General features: G+C 39.9%; 1 protein-coding gene across 3 annotated transcripts in view; it reads left to right on the forward strand.

Moving 5' to 3' along the window:
• Nucleotides 1-13,919, forward strand: part of BTBD3 (BTB domain containing 3) — a 42,346-nt gene that overhangs the window by 11,531 nt on the left and 16,896 nt on the right. The window contains exon 1 of one of the 3 annotated variants that reach the window (XM_049869250.1): nt 9,020-9,873. The exons of 1 other annotated variant lie outside the window; for it this stretch is intronic. Coding sequence is in view for 1 of the 2 variants with exons in the window: in XM_049869249.1 (XP_049725206.1) it covers nt 9,543-9,699 (157 nt within the window). In the remaining variant the exon portion in view is untranslated. Of the gene's footprint in view, nt 1-9,019; nt 9,874-13,919 lie in introns of those variants that run through there. One more of the 3 variants, XM_049869249.1, reaches the window with a different exon arrangement.

Raw genomic sequence — 13,919 nt, forward strand, 5'->3', positions numbered from 1 at the left:
TCAAATTTTGGTAGGAATTTCTTTGTTTTCTGGCATTTGGTATTTTAGAGGAGACGTCTAAGGCTGTCTTTTTTTTTTCTCTTCTTTTTTCCCCTCTGTGGATAACCTCCTGTTCTACCCCATTCTTTGTCTACCTGGTGGTAAAATCTTAAATTATTGATCAGCCTGTGCCAGCAGTATCTTGAGTAAGTAGCTGTCAGACATAGAATTAAACATCCCCAACGATGCAGAACTCACTGCTGCTTGGCTTAGCTTAGTCTAACATCCTTGGACAGTTCCAATTGTTGGAAATGTTCTTTATGTTGAACTGCAAATAGTCAGTCCTTCTTTACCATCCACCTATTGATTCTATTTCTGGTGTGATTACCATTTAGCACCTGTCTAATTAGACTGTATCATTTTACCTCGTGTGTTAAGGACATCTCTCAGGTTCCCCTTGAGCCTTTTTCATCTGAGATCCTCACTAAAACACTTCTCCTGTAAGGTGATTCTGAAACCTTTCAGAGGCACAGCGAGGCATATAACTAACTGCACAGGATAATAGACCCACAAGATCAAAGGTTCTCAGCCTTTAGGTCCCTGACAAAAAGTACATTGCAGCCATTCCCACAGCAGTGATTATAGCAGTCATTTTAAAGTTCTGTTTACAGTGTTTCTAGAATTCTTAGTATCCTTCAAATCCAAGAGTATTTCAAAGGCACCAGAGTCCTTTTCCTTCTCTTTCTTTTTAGTAGAGTAAGATATGTTTATAGGATGTGTACTGTTAGAACTGCAGTGCAAGTAATTGATGTCATTTCTGAGTAAAAGATGATTATTTTGGAGATAGTATAGGCAGCCAGATAATATAAAATACCCCCAAACCATGTTGTGTCTCTCTCTCTAGAAATGTGTAAACTCTGTGGTGAAGTGAGCTCCTTTATGTGGCCTTTTGCTTTGGTTCTTTGGAAAAAAATCATCTTGAGAGAGATTTCCCCTAAGCACCGAGGAGTTAGCTTTGCCCTAGTTTTCTACCCTAAAGGGTTTGTTACTTTTGTCCAGGTTCCTAGGTAAGCTGTAAACAACTCATGGTTTGATGCTTTTTGTCTGGCTCTGAGTTGTAGCCTGCCTTGTGATTGGTATGCACCTTGCAGGGATTGGTCAATATTTATGCAAATGAAGTATCTGTGGCCTACTGGAGAAGAGGGCCACATCAATTTGTGGCCCCTGCTGGGAGGGACCATACCTTGAAATTGACAATTGCTGTATATAAGCAGCCAACCCCGCAGAGGCTTTTAAGACAGAAAGAAGCCAGAAGTGAAACAAAAGGGGAGAGAGAGAAGCACGGAACTTCCTAAAAAAGCTGTAACGGGTCAAGGGCTGTAACACTGAAGACAACGACAGGCCTGGAAGGGGACCAGTGGCAGAGCTGGTGGTGACAGGCCTGGAAGGGGCCCTGCTGCAGTCAGTAGCGATAGCAAGGCAAAGAGGAGCCTGTCCTCAGGGGGCTGAGAGGAGCCTATCTTCAGGGGACCCAGAGGAGACCTGCACGGCTGAGAGAACGGCCTGCTTACTTGCATGGCCAGGAGTTGCTGAGAGAGCTGTCCTGCGCTGAAGAAGGGAGGGATGTGGTCTCCTCTTCCGGGGAGCATTCCGGACTTTGCCTGTGTGCTTCCTGATCCTGAGTTATAGACAGTTGATCTCATCCCAAGTTGTACTCTGTTACTTTCTTAATAAACCACTTAACCATAAGTATGGTTTGTGAGTTGTGTGTGGCCATTGCAATGGATCATTGAACCCAGCAGAGAAGTTGAGAGTGCCGTGGGAGGGATACCTGTGTCAGAATTGGTAAAATGGTTGGAGAGTGGAGGTATGTCTGACCTCTACCTCATAGGAACCAGTCCTGGGCTGATCTTGGTTTGCATTATCATGGGAATGGCCAAGACTGGGTAGTGTTTTGTTCTGTGGTATTTGGGATTGCCATGACTTGGCCGACCAACTCGATGGCAGCTAACAACACTAAAAACAAAACAAAACACTACTACCGTACGTATTAGAAATAAAATTTCACAAGCACGGCTGTTTGGAATGCATCTACCTAATGAATTTGCCTTGAAACTGATTAATGTTGGTCTGTAAATTATTCTTCTGTGGACTCATTCTTCTGAAAATACCACTGTTACAAATTTATTTTATACTGAACCCTAAGCAGTCAGTACTATTGGCCAAGACTGAATGGAAAGCATTGACCTACCTTTCTGCTGCTGAACCACAAAATTTCCCTCAGTTTAGGCAATTAAGAATAGCCCAGTTGAAAAACACATCTTGTTTTTGTAGTTACTACACCTGTGGGTTTTTTTTTTTTTCCCCCCTTCCCTGTCTCATTTCTCCTATTTATCCAGTTTGTTTTTTTTTTTTTGGTAAGTGGTTTGCTTACCAGCAAACATACCTATTCTATAGTGAGGCATCGATTTTGGCCCTTAGCTATTCATGTGCTTTAGGTCTCCATGAATAGGCAGGGGCTCCACCTATTTCTGTCTGTGGAAAATACAGTGAAAAGTCAAGTGTAATAAAGTTAAACCACTTGTAGATATGTTATTGGGGAGTAGCATCTACATTCCTAGAAAGTCTGAAAAATGATAAAATTCTTAATTAGGGTTGCAGCAGGCGTTTCTTCCCCAAATAATTTTATTGCTAATTTTTAAAATGATGAGAAGCTACCCAGAAGTACCTCCTTCTGCTCAAGGTGCAGGTTCAAACAGCCTCCAAACAGCTGTGCCACTTGATCTTGCTTTCTCTTGTAGACCCTCACCTCCTACGCTAGAGACACCAATACCGAGGGGGTGCACCCCACCTGCTCCTGTGACCTCGGGAGATAGGGTGTGGAAATGCGTGAACCTGGGACCCAGCTGTTGGAGAACAGGGCTTTCACCTGACTGTGGGCAGCAGAGAGGCTAGGCAGTGGCGGGAGAAAGCACACATAGAAGTCACTTCCGATGCTTAGGAAGTCAGCCTCTCATGGCTGTGATCTTTTAGAAGTAAATCACAAGACTTCTGAATTGCCTCTGGATGGATTCGAACAACCAGTCTTTTGGTAGCTAAGCATGTAACTATTTGTGCCGCCCAGGAATTCCATTTTACTGTGTAAGAAGGTTTTTACTATTGTATAATATCCAAGAAGGCTTTAAAAATGTATGCTGGAGGGGAGGTAGAATCTGCCTAGTGTGTCTTTCTTTAAATGAAAGAAAAAGGTGAACAACAGATCTTTTAAACTCTGGCAGCCATGCTTTGTATGAGAGAATAGCAAAGATTGCTACTTCTAATGCTCCCAGAAGAGGTGATACAGGAGAAAGACGTTTTCCGAGCAATCGAGTGATTTGCTTTTTTTCTTGCTGGTTTATGTGGAGTTTCTAGGGTCAGTCACCTGCTCAAAGTACATTGAATTTTTCACAAGTTCTTCAAAGGGGATGTCAGTTGATTATCTTTTTCCTTACATTCAGTGAATGTAAGGTTGGGTCCATCCCAAGATGCGAAACAATGTCATGGAACACATAGAGCATTAGCTCCTTGACTGCTGTTAATTTTTGCAGCAGAACTTGTCATGTTTTTCTTGGGTCCCATAATCTTTCTGCTTACTGCTCAAAAACATATTTTTGGAGTTAAGGGTTGACAGTCATGCTCTGTGAATTATTACTCTTTCCCTAGGAGAGTGAACTAAAAAGCAGGTATGTGTGGAAACGTGGCCGGGATTATTTATAGTTTGTTTTTTAAGAACCTTTTTGTTAAACTCCTCTAGCGGCTTACCTTCACATGTGCGATAAAATCCAAACTCCTCATGGTGCCATGCATCAGTGCTACTCACAGTTTATGGTCTTGGGACCCTTTTATACTCTCAAAAATTACTGAGAAGCCCAGAGAACTTTTGTTTATAGGGGTTCTATTTATAACTATTTACTGGAGTAGAAATGAAAACAAAGATTTAAGTATTTATTTACTTAAAAATAAATACATGTTTTTGTTGAAGTATATGAAGAAAATCTGGCCACACACAGATCTGTAGCTGGAAAATGAAGTATTTTAATGGCCTTTCCATATAATTGTGGATATTTTTCTTTGCTACCTCACAGAAACTCGGTAAGTGGTATTTTCTTAAAGGTTAATTGCCGTGTGGAAACTAAGACCCTATCAGTGAACTTTTCATACTACTGTTACATTAAAATCCATTGGTCTGTCTTGTAGTGTGAATGGATCTTTTGCCCATGTATGATTTTTGTAACGTAGTGCATCATCGTTAGAAAATGTTGGTTCACTGAGTTACGCAGACCTTCCAAATATTGATGTTTCATTATGCCTTATTAAAAAAAATCATACTCATTTAACGTTACCACCTAGCTCATCAGAACAGTCTTTAAGTATTGCGAAGCTGTCAAGCTCATGTGATAGAATCGAGGTTTCCGAAACTTGAATTTTTGCTTGAAGGGTTGAATTTTATCATCAGCAATAAATAACGTCAGTTTTCCTTGACATAACAAGCTCACTTCATTCATTTTTGAGAAAATGTTTGCCAAACACTAAGTCTAAGTAAGCGTACTCTGCCGGTCATTCTTTTCAGTAATGATGGTGCTCCATGAAAGAGGCGGCTGGTTTGGCTGCTAACAAACGGCGCCCAACGTTTTTCTTGAGACAACCATTCTATTTTAGTTTCCCTGGAAATGCTTTATGTGTAATTACTGTTTGATCCCACAGAATATAAGATGTGTCTTCAAGGGTCAAGGTTTAATAAAGTCAGCAGTGTTCACTGCTGCATCTCCTGGAGATTCCCCATGGATCGGTACATTGATCATGGCAACGGAGTGCACAGTAGCTACTCTGCGGTCACCCAGGCCATTTCACCACTATACTATACCCAAATCCATCCTGGTGTGGGTGGGGGAGGGATGGGGAGGTAAGGTGACCTGACTTCAGTGTCGTGCTCCCTTTGCTGTCCAGGGTCCAGTGGAGTGAGCTTCAAACAGCTGAGGAACCAGCAGCATCAATAGTGAAAAGAACAAAAAAAAAAAAATCACAGAGCCGGGCTGTGGACCGGTCATTATGGTTTGGACCTGTTGGAGAAAAACATACCTTTCCCCTTTGGAGCAAACGGCCCCTCCGTGGGGGTTATGGATCACCACCACCAGACATTGCTGGGTGGGCACAAGGTTTCAGAGGGATTCACACAGATGCCTTCCTAACTGGTGCAGTTCAGAGCTGCTTAAAATGCTTCATATTTTTAAATGATGTACACTTCAAACAGTAAGTACAACACATAATGTATTTACCTCATCCCGCCTTCCAAAAAGTACACTTTCATAACCAGTTATATTTGTTTGAAAATTCAAGTTTTTTTTTTTTTTGGCCAACCTGTCACTTTAAAACAGTTTGTTTACATTATCCACCCCACTAACAGTTTTAAAAATCATCGCTGGTGGTAACAGTTTGCTTTCAAAAACTCACCAGCCCGCCAGAAACTTTCCATCCGTAGCCAGAATATCCAGCTATTCCACTATTGATATTTCCTCTTCATTTATACTTATTTCAGTAACGTGATGGCATATACAGAGAGGGCGGTTGAGGTTTCTTTATTTTTGACATAAACCAAACCCTGATTACATCAGGCCCTAGTTCTTAAGTAAAATGCGAAGTGGAGACACACACGTTTAAGGAGTGTTCCTTTCTCTCTGTGCTCACGCTCTGCCTCGGCCGCTTCTAGCAGTGTGGCTTGTTTGCAGGGTAAGTGTGAGTTTTCCACTGCTCACGCACTCAGCCCTGCACACACAAGCCTGTCTTATTACTTTGTTTGAAGATGGGGTGTGCCTAATCTAGTGGAAATTCATCCATTTGGTTTCAAGTACAGACGAAACACATTTCAAAGCCACACATAAAAGTCTTTTTAATTACCCATTTTTTTTTTTTTTTGGATTATTCATATGACTGCTTTCCTCCTTTAATGTGAATTATTGAGAATTTATCATACTCCAGTTCATTAAATCACTAAAGTTCTTTACTGGTGCTAAAAATAAATATGCCAGACCATGAATTGGGAGGTTGATAAAGGCAGCTTTGTCCTAGTAACTGAAGCTTGTTCCTGGTTAACCCATGTTTTTCTGGATATATGAATATATGGTAGACATCTAATGAAGCAGAGCTTTGCCTTGAGCACATGTATGGGCTTGCTTTAAGTCAAGCTTTAGTATTTTCAGTTGGCCTCACTGCAAGGTAACTGGAATATTAAAATACCACATTTGTGCTTAGGCATGTTCAGCAGAGCCCCAGGACACACTTAATAGATGTCTAGGTCTTTACCACTGTACTCCATCCAATCCTGCAACTCAGACGGCTAGAAACATCATAAAGCTCAGAGGCTGGAAGCATTTTATCTCAGGACCAATTGAGACCTACAAATGTAATATAGGGTTCTAGATGGATTTGGTGATGTGTTGGGCTTAAACCTTCCTGTTACTTAACAATTAGAAGTCGGGTGTGTGGGTTTGGAACTGTTAACTCTTGTTAGAGACATATTTACAGACCTCAGAACTCACAGTGTAATTAGACAACATAACCCCGAACCCAGTGCTGTCCAGTCGATTCCGACTCATATAAGGCAAGACGAAATGTCGAAAGCGAAGTGCTGCAGTTGCGTACCGAATGGGAGCAGTCATCTGGGCAAAGCCCTGGAAAACCTTTGTTGCCAAGGTGGTGGTCTTTGGGCTGCATCAGGAAGGATGCAGGCTTTTGGTGGGCAGGATTGTGGGGTAGAAAGGGCTGGGAGGATGGCACAAGGCAAGGCCTTGAGGCAGGAGGGCAGTGGGCTACATTCGCTGTGTGGGGATAGTTGTGTTTGCAGGGTGGGTGAATGAAGAGGACAAGTCACAGAGCTAATGAGGAGTTGGAGCCAGGTCATGGAGATCCAGGATGCATTGCAAGGCTTCCTATCACCGAGAAAGGCAAGATAGGAATTTCTTCTCTTCTCCTGGATAGATGCTTGACCCGTGTTCCTCTGGTAAAAAGTAATAGGAGAAACCACCCTCAATTCAATAATGGAGCCCTTCCCAGAAGAGGAGCACAGAGGATAGCTAGTTAAGACCTGGCCATGTGTCGTTTAATAAATATCCCTTCTTGTCTCCTTTTAGATGTTCTGTTTTAAATTTTACAAGATGGTATTAACAGATACTGATATCAACCTGGCCTCCTAAACTAGAACTTTGATGAGGTCATGGCACCGTACAGTAGAGACCTGACCCAGATGTAGCGTTTGATCACCGTTTCCAGGGATTGTCAGCTCTTTCTTGGTCTTATTCATCATCCTCATTACCAAGGATCTTGTATGAGACTGTGTAGCTGCCAACCATGGTGAATGGTTGCTTCCCTGTGTGTTATTAAAAACAATAAACCCACAGTATTGGCAGTTGTGTTGCCACTCTTTGAAGATATATTCTGATGTTGATGCTTTTAATCTGCTCGTTAGAGTTAAGTTACACATGTAAACACTGCCTATTACAAGATGATGCAGAGATTGGAGAAACCCAAATTTAAGAACATTTCTATGAATAGTTCTGGCTTTCTGAGACTTATTTGAGCATTATTTTTAAGAGCAATTAAATTATTTTATTCTATACTGCTGGGTGGTACAAGTATTGACCTACTTGTACAGTACTTAATTAAGAAAAAAAAAAAAAATTTGGCTGAGTATATTACTAGAATTGAATTTTTGTTTGGAATACCTTGTTTTCTTAGTTCTGGCACATGGGACCAAGCTAAGTATAGAGCCTCCTGAAACTTTTATGCCGATTACAGCAGCGCGAGCAATGGAAGCAACAGGGACTACGTTATCCATGCCAAGTAATTATTACTGAACCAAATAAAGAGTTTCTGAATATTTCTCGGTGCTGATATAGTTAAGGTCATGCCAAGATTTGCAGTACAGGTAGTCGCAATTTATGACAGAGTTCTGTACGAAGGACTCCATCCTTAAGTTGGTTCTGACGTAAGTTGAATTCCTGTTACTTTTTTTTTTAGTATTCATTATTACTGCATTTTATTATCAGTTAACTTTATAAATCTTCCAATCTTTGAACATCTGCGAGTGAACACCTAAGGCTGGTTAACATCAGCAAGTTACGCACTGTAGTATTGTATGTAACTACGTATTTCTAACAATAGGATGTACAAAAAAAAACAGACGTAACTCAAATACTTCGTAAGCCGGGGACTACCTGTACAGTGTGCCTTTATGTCTTTCACAGCAGTCATGGGAAAATGTATATTTTAATGCTAATTACAAGTAGCATGAAACATATATGTGTTTTTAATTTGGACTTAGAATAGATTTTACTTTGAATTTTTGCCAGAAGTTGGTTTTATAATAGCCCTCTGTCACAGGCTTCTAATTCTAGTTGAACTTTTTGTTAGGGAGTTACTGTGACTCCGTCTAGAATGTGCGTCTTTAATTTTCACTGGTGATATCTTCTCCAGAAGAAGATATGTTAGAATTTGGGTGTCCAAGTATCTTGTAACTTCACATGTGTTTGTGTTTTCATATAGCAGGGTTTCTCAGACTTCAGCATAGCAGACCTCTTATTTTCAGATACTGCGTTGTGTGACTAAAATAACTATTTCATTCTAATCACATACAATGTAAAAGTAAAGTAAGGCATTTTGTTAAATAGTAATTAATTGAGGTTCTTGTGGATGGTCTTGACTAGTGATGGTCAAACGTAAAATTGGTAAGTGGCCTTTTCTATGTGGTTTTGCTAAAATAAGAAATGGCTTATTAAGTTTTTTTTTTCTGGCCTTGCCTTTCCCAAACCTTTTCTGTTCATTTAACAGTGATAAATTTTTTAAATCTAAGATAATTTTAATAGTTATTTCAGTTTTGTTTTTGGGGGGGTTGCAAATTGAAGGGTAGAAGTATTAATTTCTAAGTATACTTTTTGAGTGAATAAGGGTACAGCACACATTTAGGAGACTTGTATTTGGGAATCTTTTTTTTTTTTATTTCTTGTAGAGTTTTCTCAATAAGAGTTGTGGATGTTGGGAAAATTCGGCCGTGACACTTGGAACGTCATTAGTCATCAGGATCACTAGAATGTCTGGTCGTTTGGGGATTGTCCGGATTCTTTCTTCTCATTCCATGTACCCAGTGGAAAAGAGTGACCTTCCCAAGTAAAGCAAGATATTTTTGGTTAAGTATATAAGCAGCATCCTGATCCAAACCAAACCCTTTGCCATAAATGGAGAAAATATTGAAGTTATCAAGGATTTCATTTTACTTGGATCCACAGTCAACACCCATGGAGGCAACAGTCAGGAAATCAAATGATGTATTGCATTGGACAAATCTGCTGCAACGACCTCTTTAAAATCTTAAAAAGCAAAGTTGTCAGTTTGAGGACTAAAGTGTGCCTGATCCAAGCTGTGGTGTATTCAATTGCCTCATATCCATGGGGAAACTGGACAGTGAATAAGGAAGACCAAAGACAAATTGATGCCTTTGAACTGTGGTATTGGTGAAGAATATTGAATATACCATGGACTGCCAGAAGAACGAACAAATCTGTCTTGGAAGAAGTACAGCTAGAATGCTCATTGGAGGCAAGGATGGCAAGACTTCGTTCACGTACTTTGGACATGTTATCAGGAGGGACCAGTCCCTGGAGGAGGACTTCACACTTGGTAAAGTAGGAGGTCAGTGAGAAAGAAGAAGACCCTTGAAATGATTTGACACAGTGGCTGCAACAATATACTTATACATTGCAATGATTGTGAAGCTAGCTCAGGACCCAGCAGTGTTTTGTTCTGTTGTACGTAGGGTTGTTATGAGTCGGAACCAACTTAAGAGCACTTGAGAACAACAACAATGTAAGTGACAAGTGCTTTGGGTTTTAAGGATATGATTGTGGAGATAATTCCTAATATCGGGAAATAATATAACCAGCGAAAATAAAAAGTATCTGTGAAAAAAATGTTTTTTCTTTAACTAACCAAAACATATATTTCCCTTCTGTGTCAACAAATGACCTGGAGAAAGCCACAGAAATGGTTGGGTGAGGCTGTTCCATTCTGTTGTTTTCAGTAGAACTCACGTTCCCTGTTGATCAGAATAGCCACCCTGCAGGTCTTATCAGGAAAGACCTTGGGAAGGCCTGATTTTACTTATGTTTGGATAAATTGTTTGCAGGTACCTGGGAGAGACTCATACATAATATAATCAGATCATTGTAATATTATAATAATATATCTCCCTCATAAACTAACTTTTCTTTTTGTACTTGCCGTAAGAATGTTTATTAGGTACTGTAATCACAGTCCTCCAACCTCCATTTGCTTTAGTGTTGTCATGGCATCTTTTAAGATAAATTTCTTTTTGTTTTTTTTATTGTACTTTAGATGAAGGTTTACAGAACAAACTAGCTTCTCATTAAGCAATTAGTACACATACTGTTTTGTGACATTAGTTACCAACCCCAGGACATGTCAACACTCTGCTTCTCAACCTTGGGTTCCTGTTACCAGCTTTCCTGTCCCTTCCTACCTTCTAGTCTTTGCCGCTGGACTGGTGTGCCCCTTTAGTCTCGTTTTGTTTTATGGGCCTGTCTAATCTTTGACTGAAGGATGAACCTCAGGAGTGAGGTCATTACTGAGCTAAAAGGGTGTCTGGGGGCCATACTTCTCAGGGTTTTCCTAGTCTCAGACCAGTAAGTCTGATCTTTTTTTTTTTTTTTGCGTTAGAATCTTATTCTACATTTTTCTCCAGCTCTGTCTGGGACCCTGTATTGTGATCCCTGTCAGAGCAGTCGATGGTGGTAGCTGGGCATCATTCAGCTATGCTGGACCCCTTCTGGTGGAGGCTGTAGTACTTGTGGTCCATCAGTCGTTTGAACTAACCTTTCCCGCGTATCTTTGGTTTTCTTCATTCTCCCTTGCTCCAGATGGTGTGAGACCAGTGGAGTATTTTAGATGGCGGCTTAAAAGCTTTTTTTTTTTTTTTTGTGGGTGAATATTTTTGTTTTATTTCTTGTAAATTTATATCGGGGAAATTTGGCATTTAAAAATTTTTTTTTATTGTGCTTTAAGTGAAAGTTTACAAATGAAGTCAGACTCAAACAAAAATTTATAAACACCTTGCTATATACTCCTAATTGCTCTCGCCCTAATGAGAGAGTGCACTCCTTCCCTCCACTCTCTCTTTTCATGTCCATTCAGCCAGCTTCTGACCCCCTCTACCCTCTCTTCTCCCCTTCAGGCAGGAGATGCCAACATAGTCTTATGTGTCTCCTCACTCCAGACAGCTCATTCATCACCAGTATCATTGTCTGTCACATAGTCCAGTCCAATCCCTGTCTGAACAGTTGGCTTTGGGAATGGCTTCTGTCTTGGCCTAACAGAAGGTCTGGGGACCATGGCCTCTGGGGTCATTCTAGTCTCAGACTGTTAAGTCTGGTCTTTTTACGAGAATTTGGGGTCTGCATCCCACTGCTCTGCTGCTTCCTCAGGGGTTCTCTGTGTGTTCCCTGTCAGGACAGTTATCGGTTATAGCCAGGCACCATCTACTTCTTCAGGTCTCAGGCTAATGCAGTCTCTGGTTTATGTGGCCCTTTCTGTCTCTTGGGCTTATAATTACCTTGCATCTTTGTTGTTCTTCATTCTCCTTTGTTCCAGGTGGGTTGAGACCAATTGACACATCTTAGATGGTCTCTTGCTAGCGTTTAAGACCCCAGATACCACTCTCCAAAGTGGGATCCCAGAATGTTTTCTTAAAACCCAGAAGCTACTCGCCAAAGTAGAATGTAGAGCATTTTCTTTATAAACTATGTTATGCCAGCTGAGCTGGATGTTCCCTGAGTCATAAACTAACATTTTAATATCAATTTTATTTGTTTGAAAATAAGCAGTAACTTATAAGGAGTCAGTTACATGTTCAAAGTATATTAAACATGTTAACATGTTAAACATGTAGGTTAATAAATCATAGCTTGCCTGATAAAATATTTTTAGCAAATAAAATATCTTTAGAAAATATTACTTAAGGGAGTAATATTACTCAAGGCTTTTACTAATCAGTTTGGTGGCACAATGTTTAAGCCCTTGATTGCTAACTGAAAGGTTGACGGTTTGAACCCACCCAGCAGCTCCATGGGAGGAAGACCTGGCCATCTGCACCATAAAGATTAAAGCCAAGAAAACCCTACAGAGTGTTTCTTCTCTGTCACATGGGGCCGCTATGGGTCAGAATCAACTCAACACGCAACACCACCACCACTAACCAATTTTATGTATATGTATCATTATGTGCAATGAGGAAATATTAGAAATTCAGCCTGTTAATACTGGAGCTCTTACCAGTTCAAGCAGTGGAAATTCCCATTTTGGGATTTCCATCTAGACTCTCAACCATATCAGCACTTGTCATAGTAGCAGTCTCAATTGAGAATTGTGATTATATACTTTATTAAATGACTATTTGATGAAAGCTCAATTATTCTAATGTAGTTCAGCCAGAATTCTGAGCTGTCATCTTGCTTAGTTAGGAGAATAATTAACCAATCTAAAGAAGCATTTCTTTCTATTGAATTATGTGTGTTCTGTTCCCTCTTTTACTGACTGTATAGTGCCATCAGTTCTAAGGCATGCCATTATTTTATGGATTACTCAGAAAGATAAAAAATGGTGCTTATAATTGTGAGATGCTATCAATTATAAGGCACGATGCAATTTTAGAGATGTAAAAAAATGTGGCAGAAAATAAGTAATCATAAAATTGATAAAATATGGCACACATGTATACATATTAGAGTTTTAGTTGTGCATTGGTCATAATCAGACTGTTAAAATATAAAGAAAAGTATATTAAAGAAATTATTTCTGCCAAATATTAGACAGATGCCTTAATCCTAGAAATTTAGAATTGGAAAAGGTAAGAGATTATGTAGTCAACATTTTTACACATGAGGAAATTTACTATGAAATCATCCAGATTATATAAAAATTAGCAATTGATTACCTAGTTTACCAAAGTATATTAAACTTCACAAAAGATTTCATAGCAGTCTTCCTTTAAATTGCTATCTTTAGAGTATAGGTTGTCCCTGATGTATGATGTATTTTAATTACCATGAACTGCACTGTCATGGATTGTGGGAATCAGTTTGGCTGGGCCATGATTCCTGGTATTGTGTGATTTTCGTATATGTTGTAAATCCTGCGTCTATGATGTTAATGAAGGAGGGTGAGAGGCAGTTAGTGAGGTAGGACTCAGTCTACAAGACTGGATTGTGTCTTGAGGCAGTCTCTTGAGATATAAATGAGAGAAATGAGCAGAGAGATGGGGGACCCCATACCACAAAGAAAGCAGTTCTGGGAGCAGAGCACCTCGTTTGGACCTGGGGTCCCTGCATGGAGAAGCTCCTAGTCTAGGGGAAGACTGATGAGAACGCCAATGGAGAAAGCCTTCCCCCGGAGCTGACCTCATGAATTTGAAGTTTTAGTCTACTTTACTGTGGAGAAATTAATTTCTCTTTGTTAAAGACATCCACTTGTGGTATTTTTGTTATAGCAGCACTAGATGACTAAGACATGTACTTATGACCATCATTTTTTTTGTATATCTTATCACTAGTAATCTGTACTGATACAGTGTTGTAGTACATAATTGGCTGATATTATCATTCTCAAGTGTTCACTCGCAGCTATTTATATGTAATGTTTCCAACCCCCAAAGACAGATAAAGATTGAATTTATAAAGGTACTGATAATAAAATGCAATAATAATGTCCATCTGCAGATACAGGTCTGGTGGTAGATATCTCTACATACATAACTCTAGGTGATGCTTATGTATCAGTGTAGACAATAGAGTACGCAAGGGACACAGTCAGGGGAACATCTTAGACGTAACCAGACACCT

The sequence above is a fragment of the Elephas maximus genome, chromosome 25 (genome assembly GCF_024166365.1).
Source record: "Elephas maximus indicus isolate mEleMax1 chromosome 25, mEleMax1 primary haplotype, whole genome shotgun sequence".
Lineage (NCBI taxonomy): Eukaryota > Metazoa > Chordata > Mammalia > Proboscidea > Elephantidae > Elephas > Elephas maximus.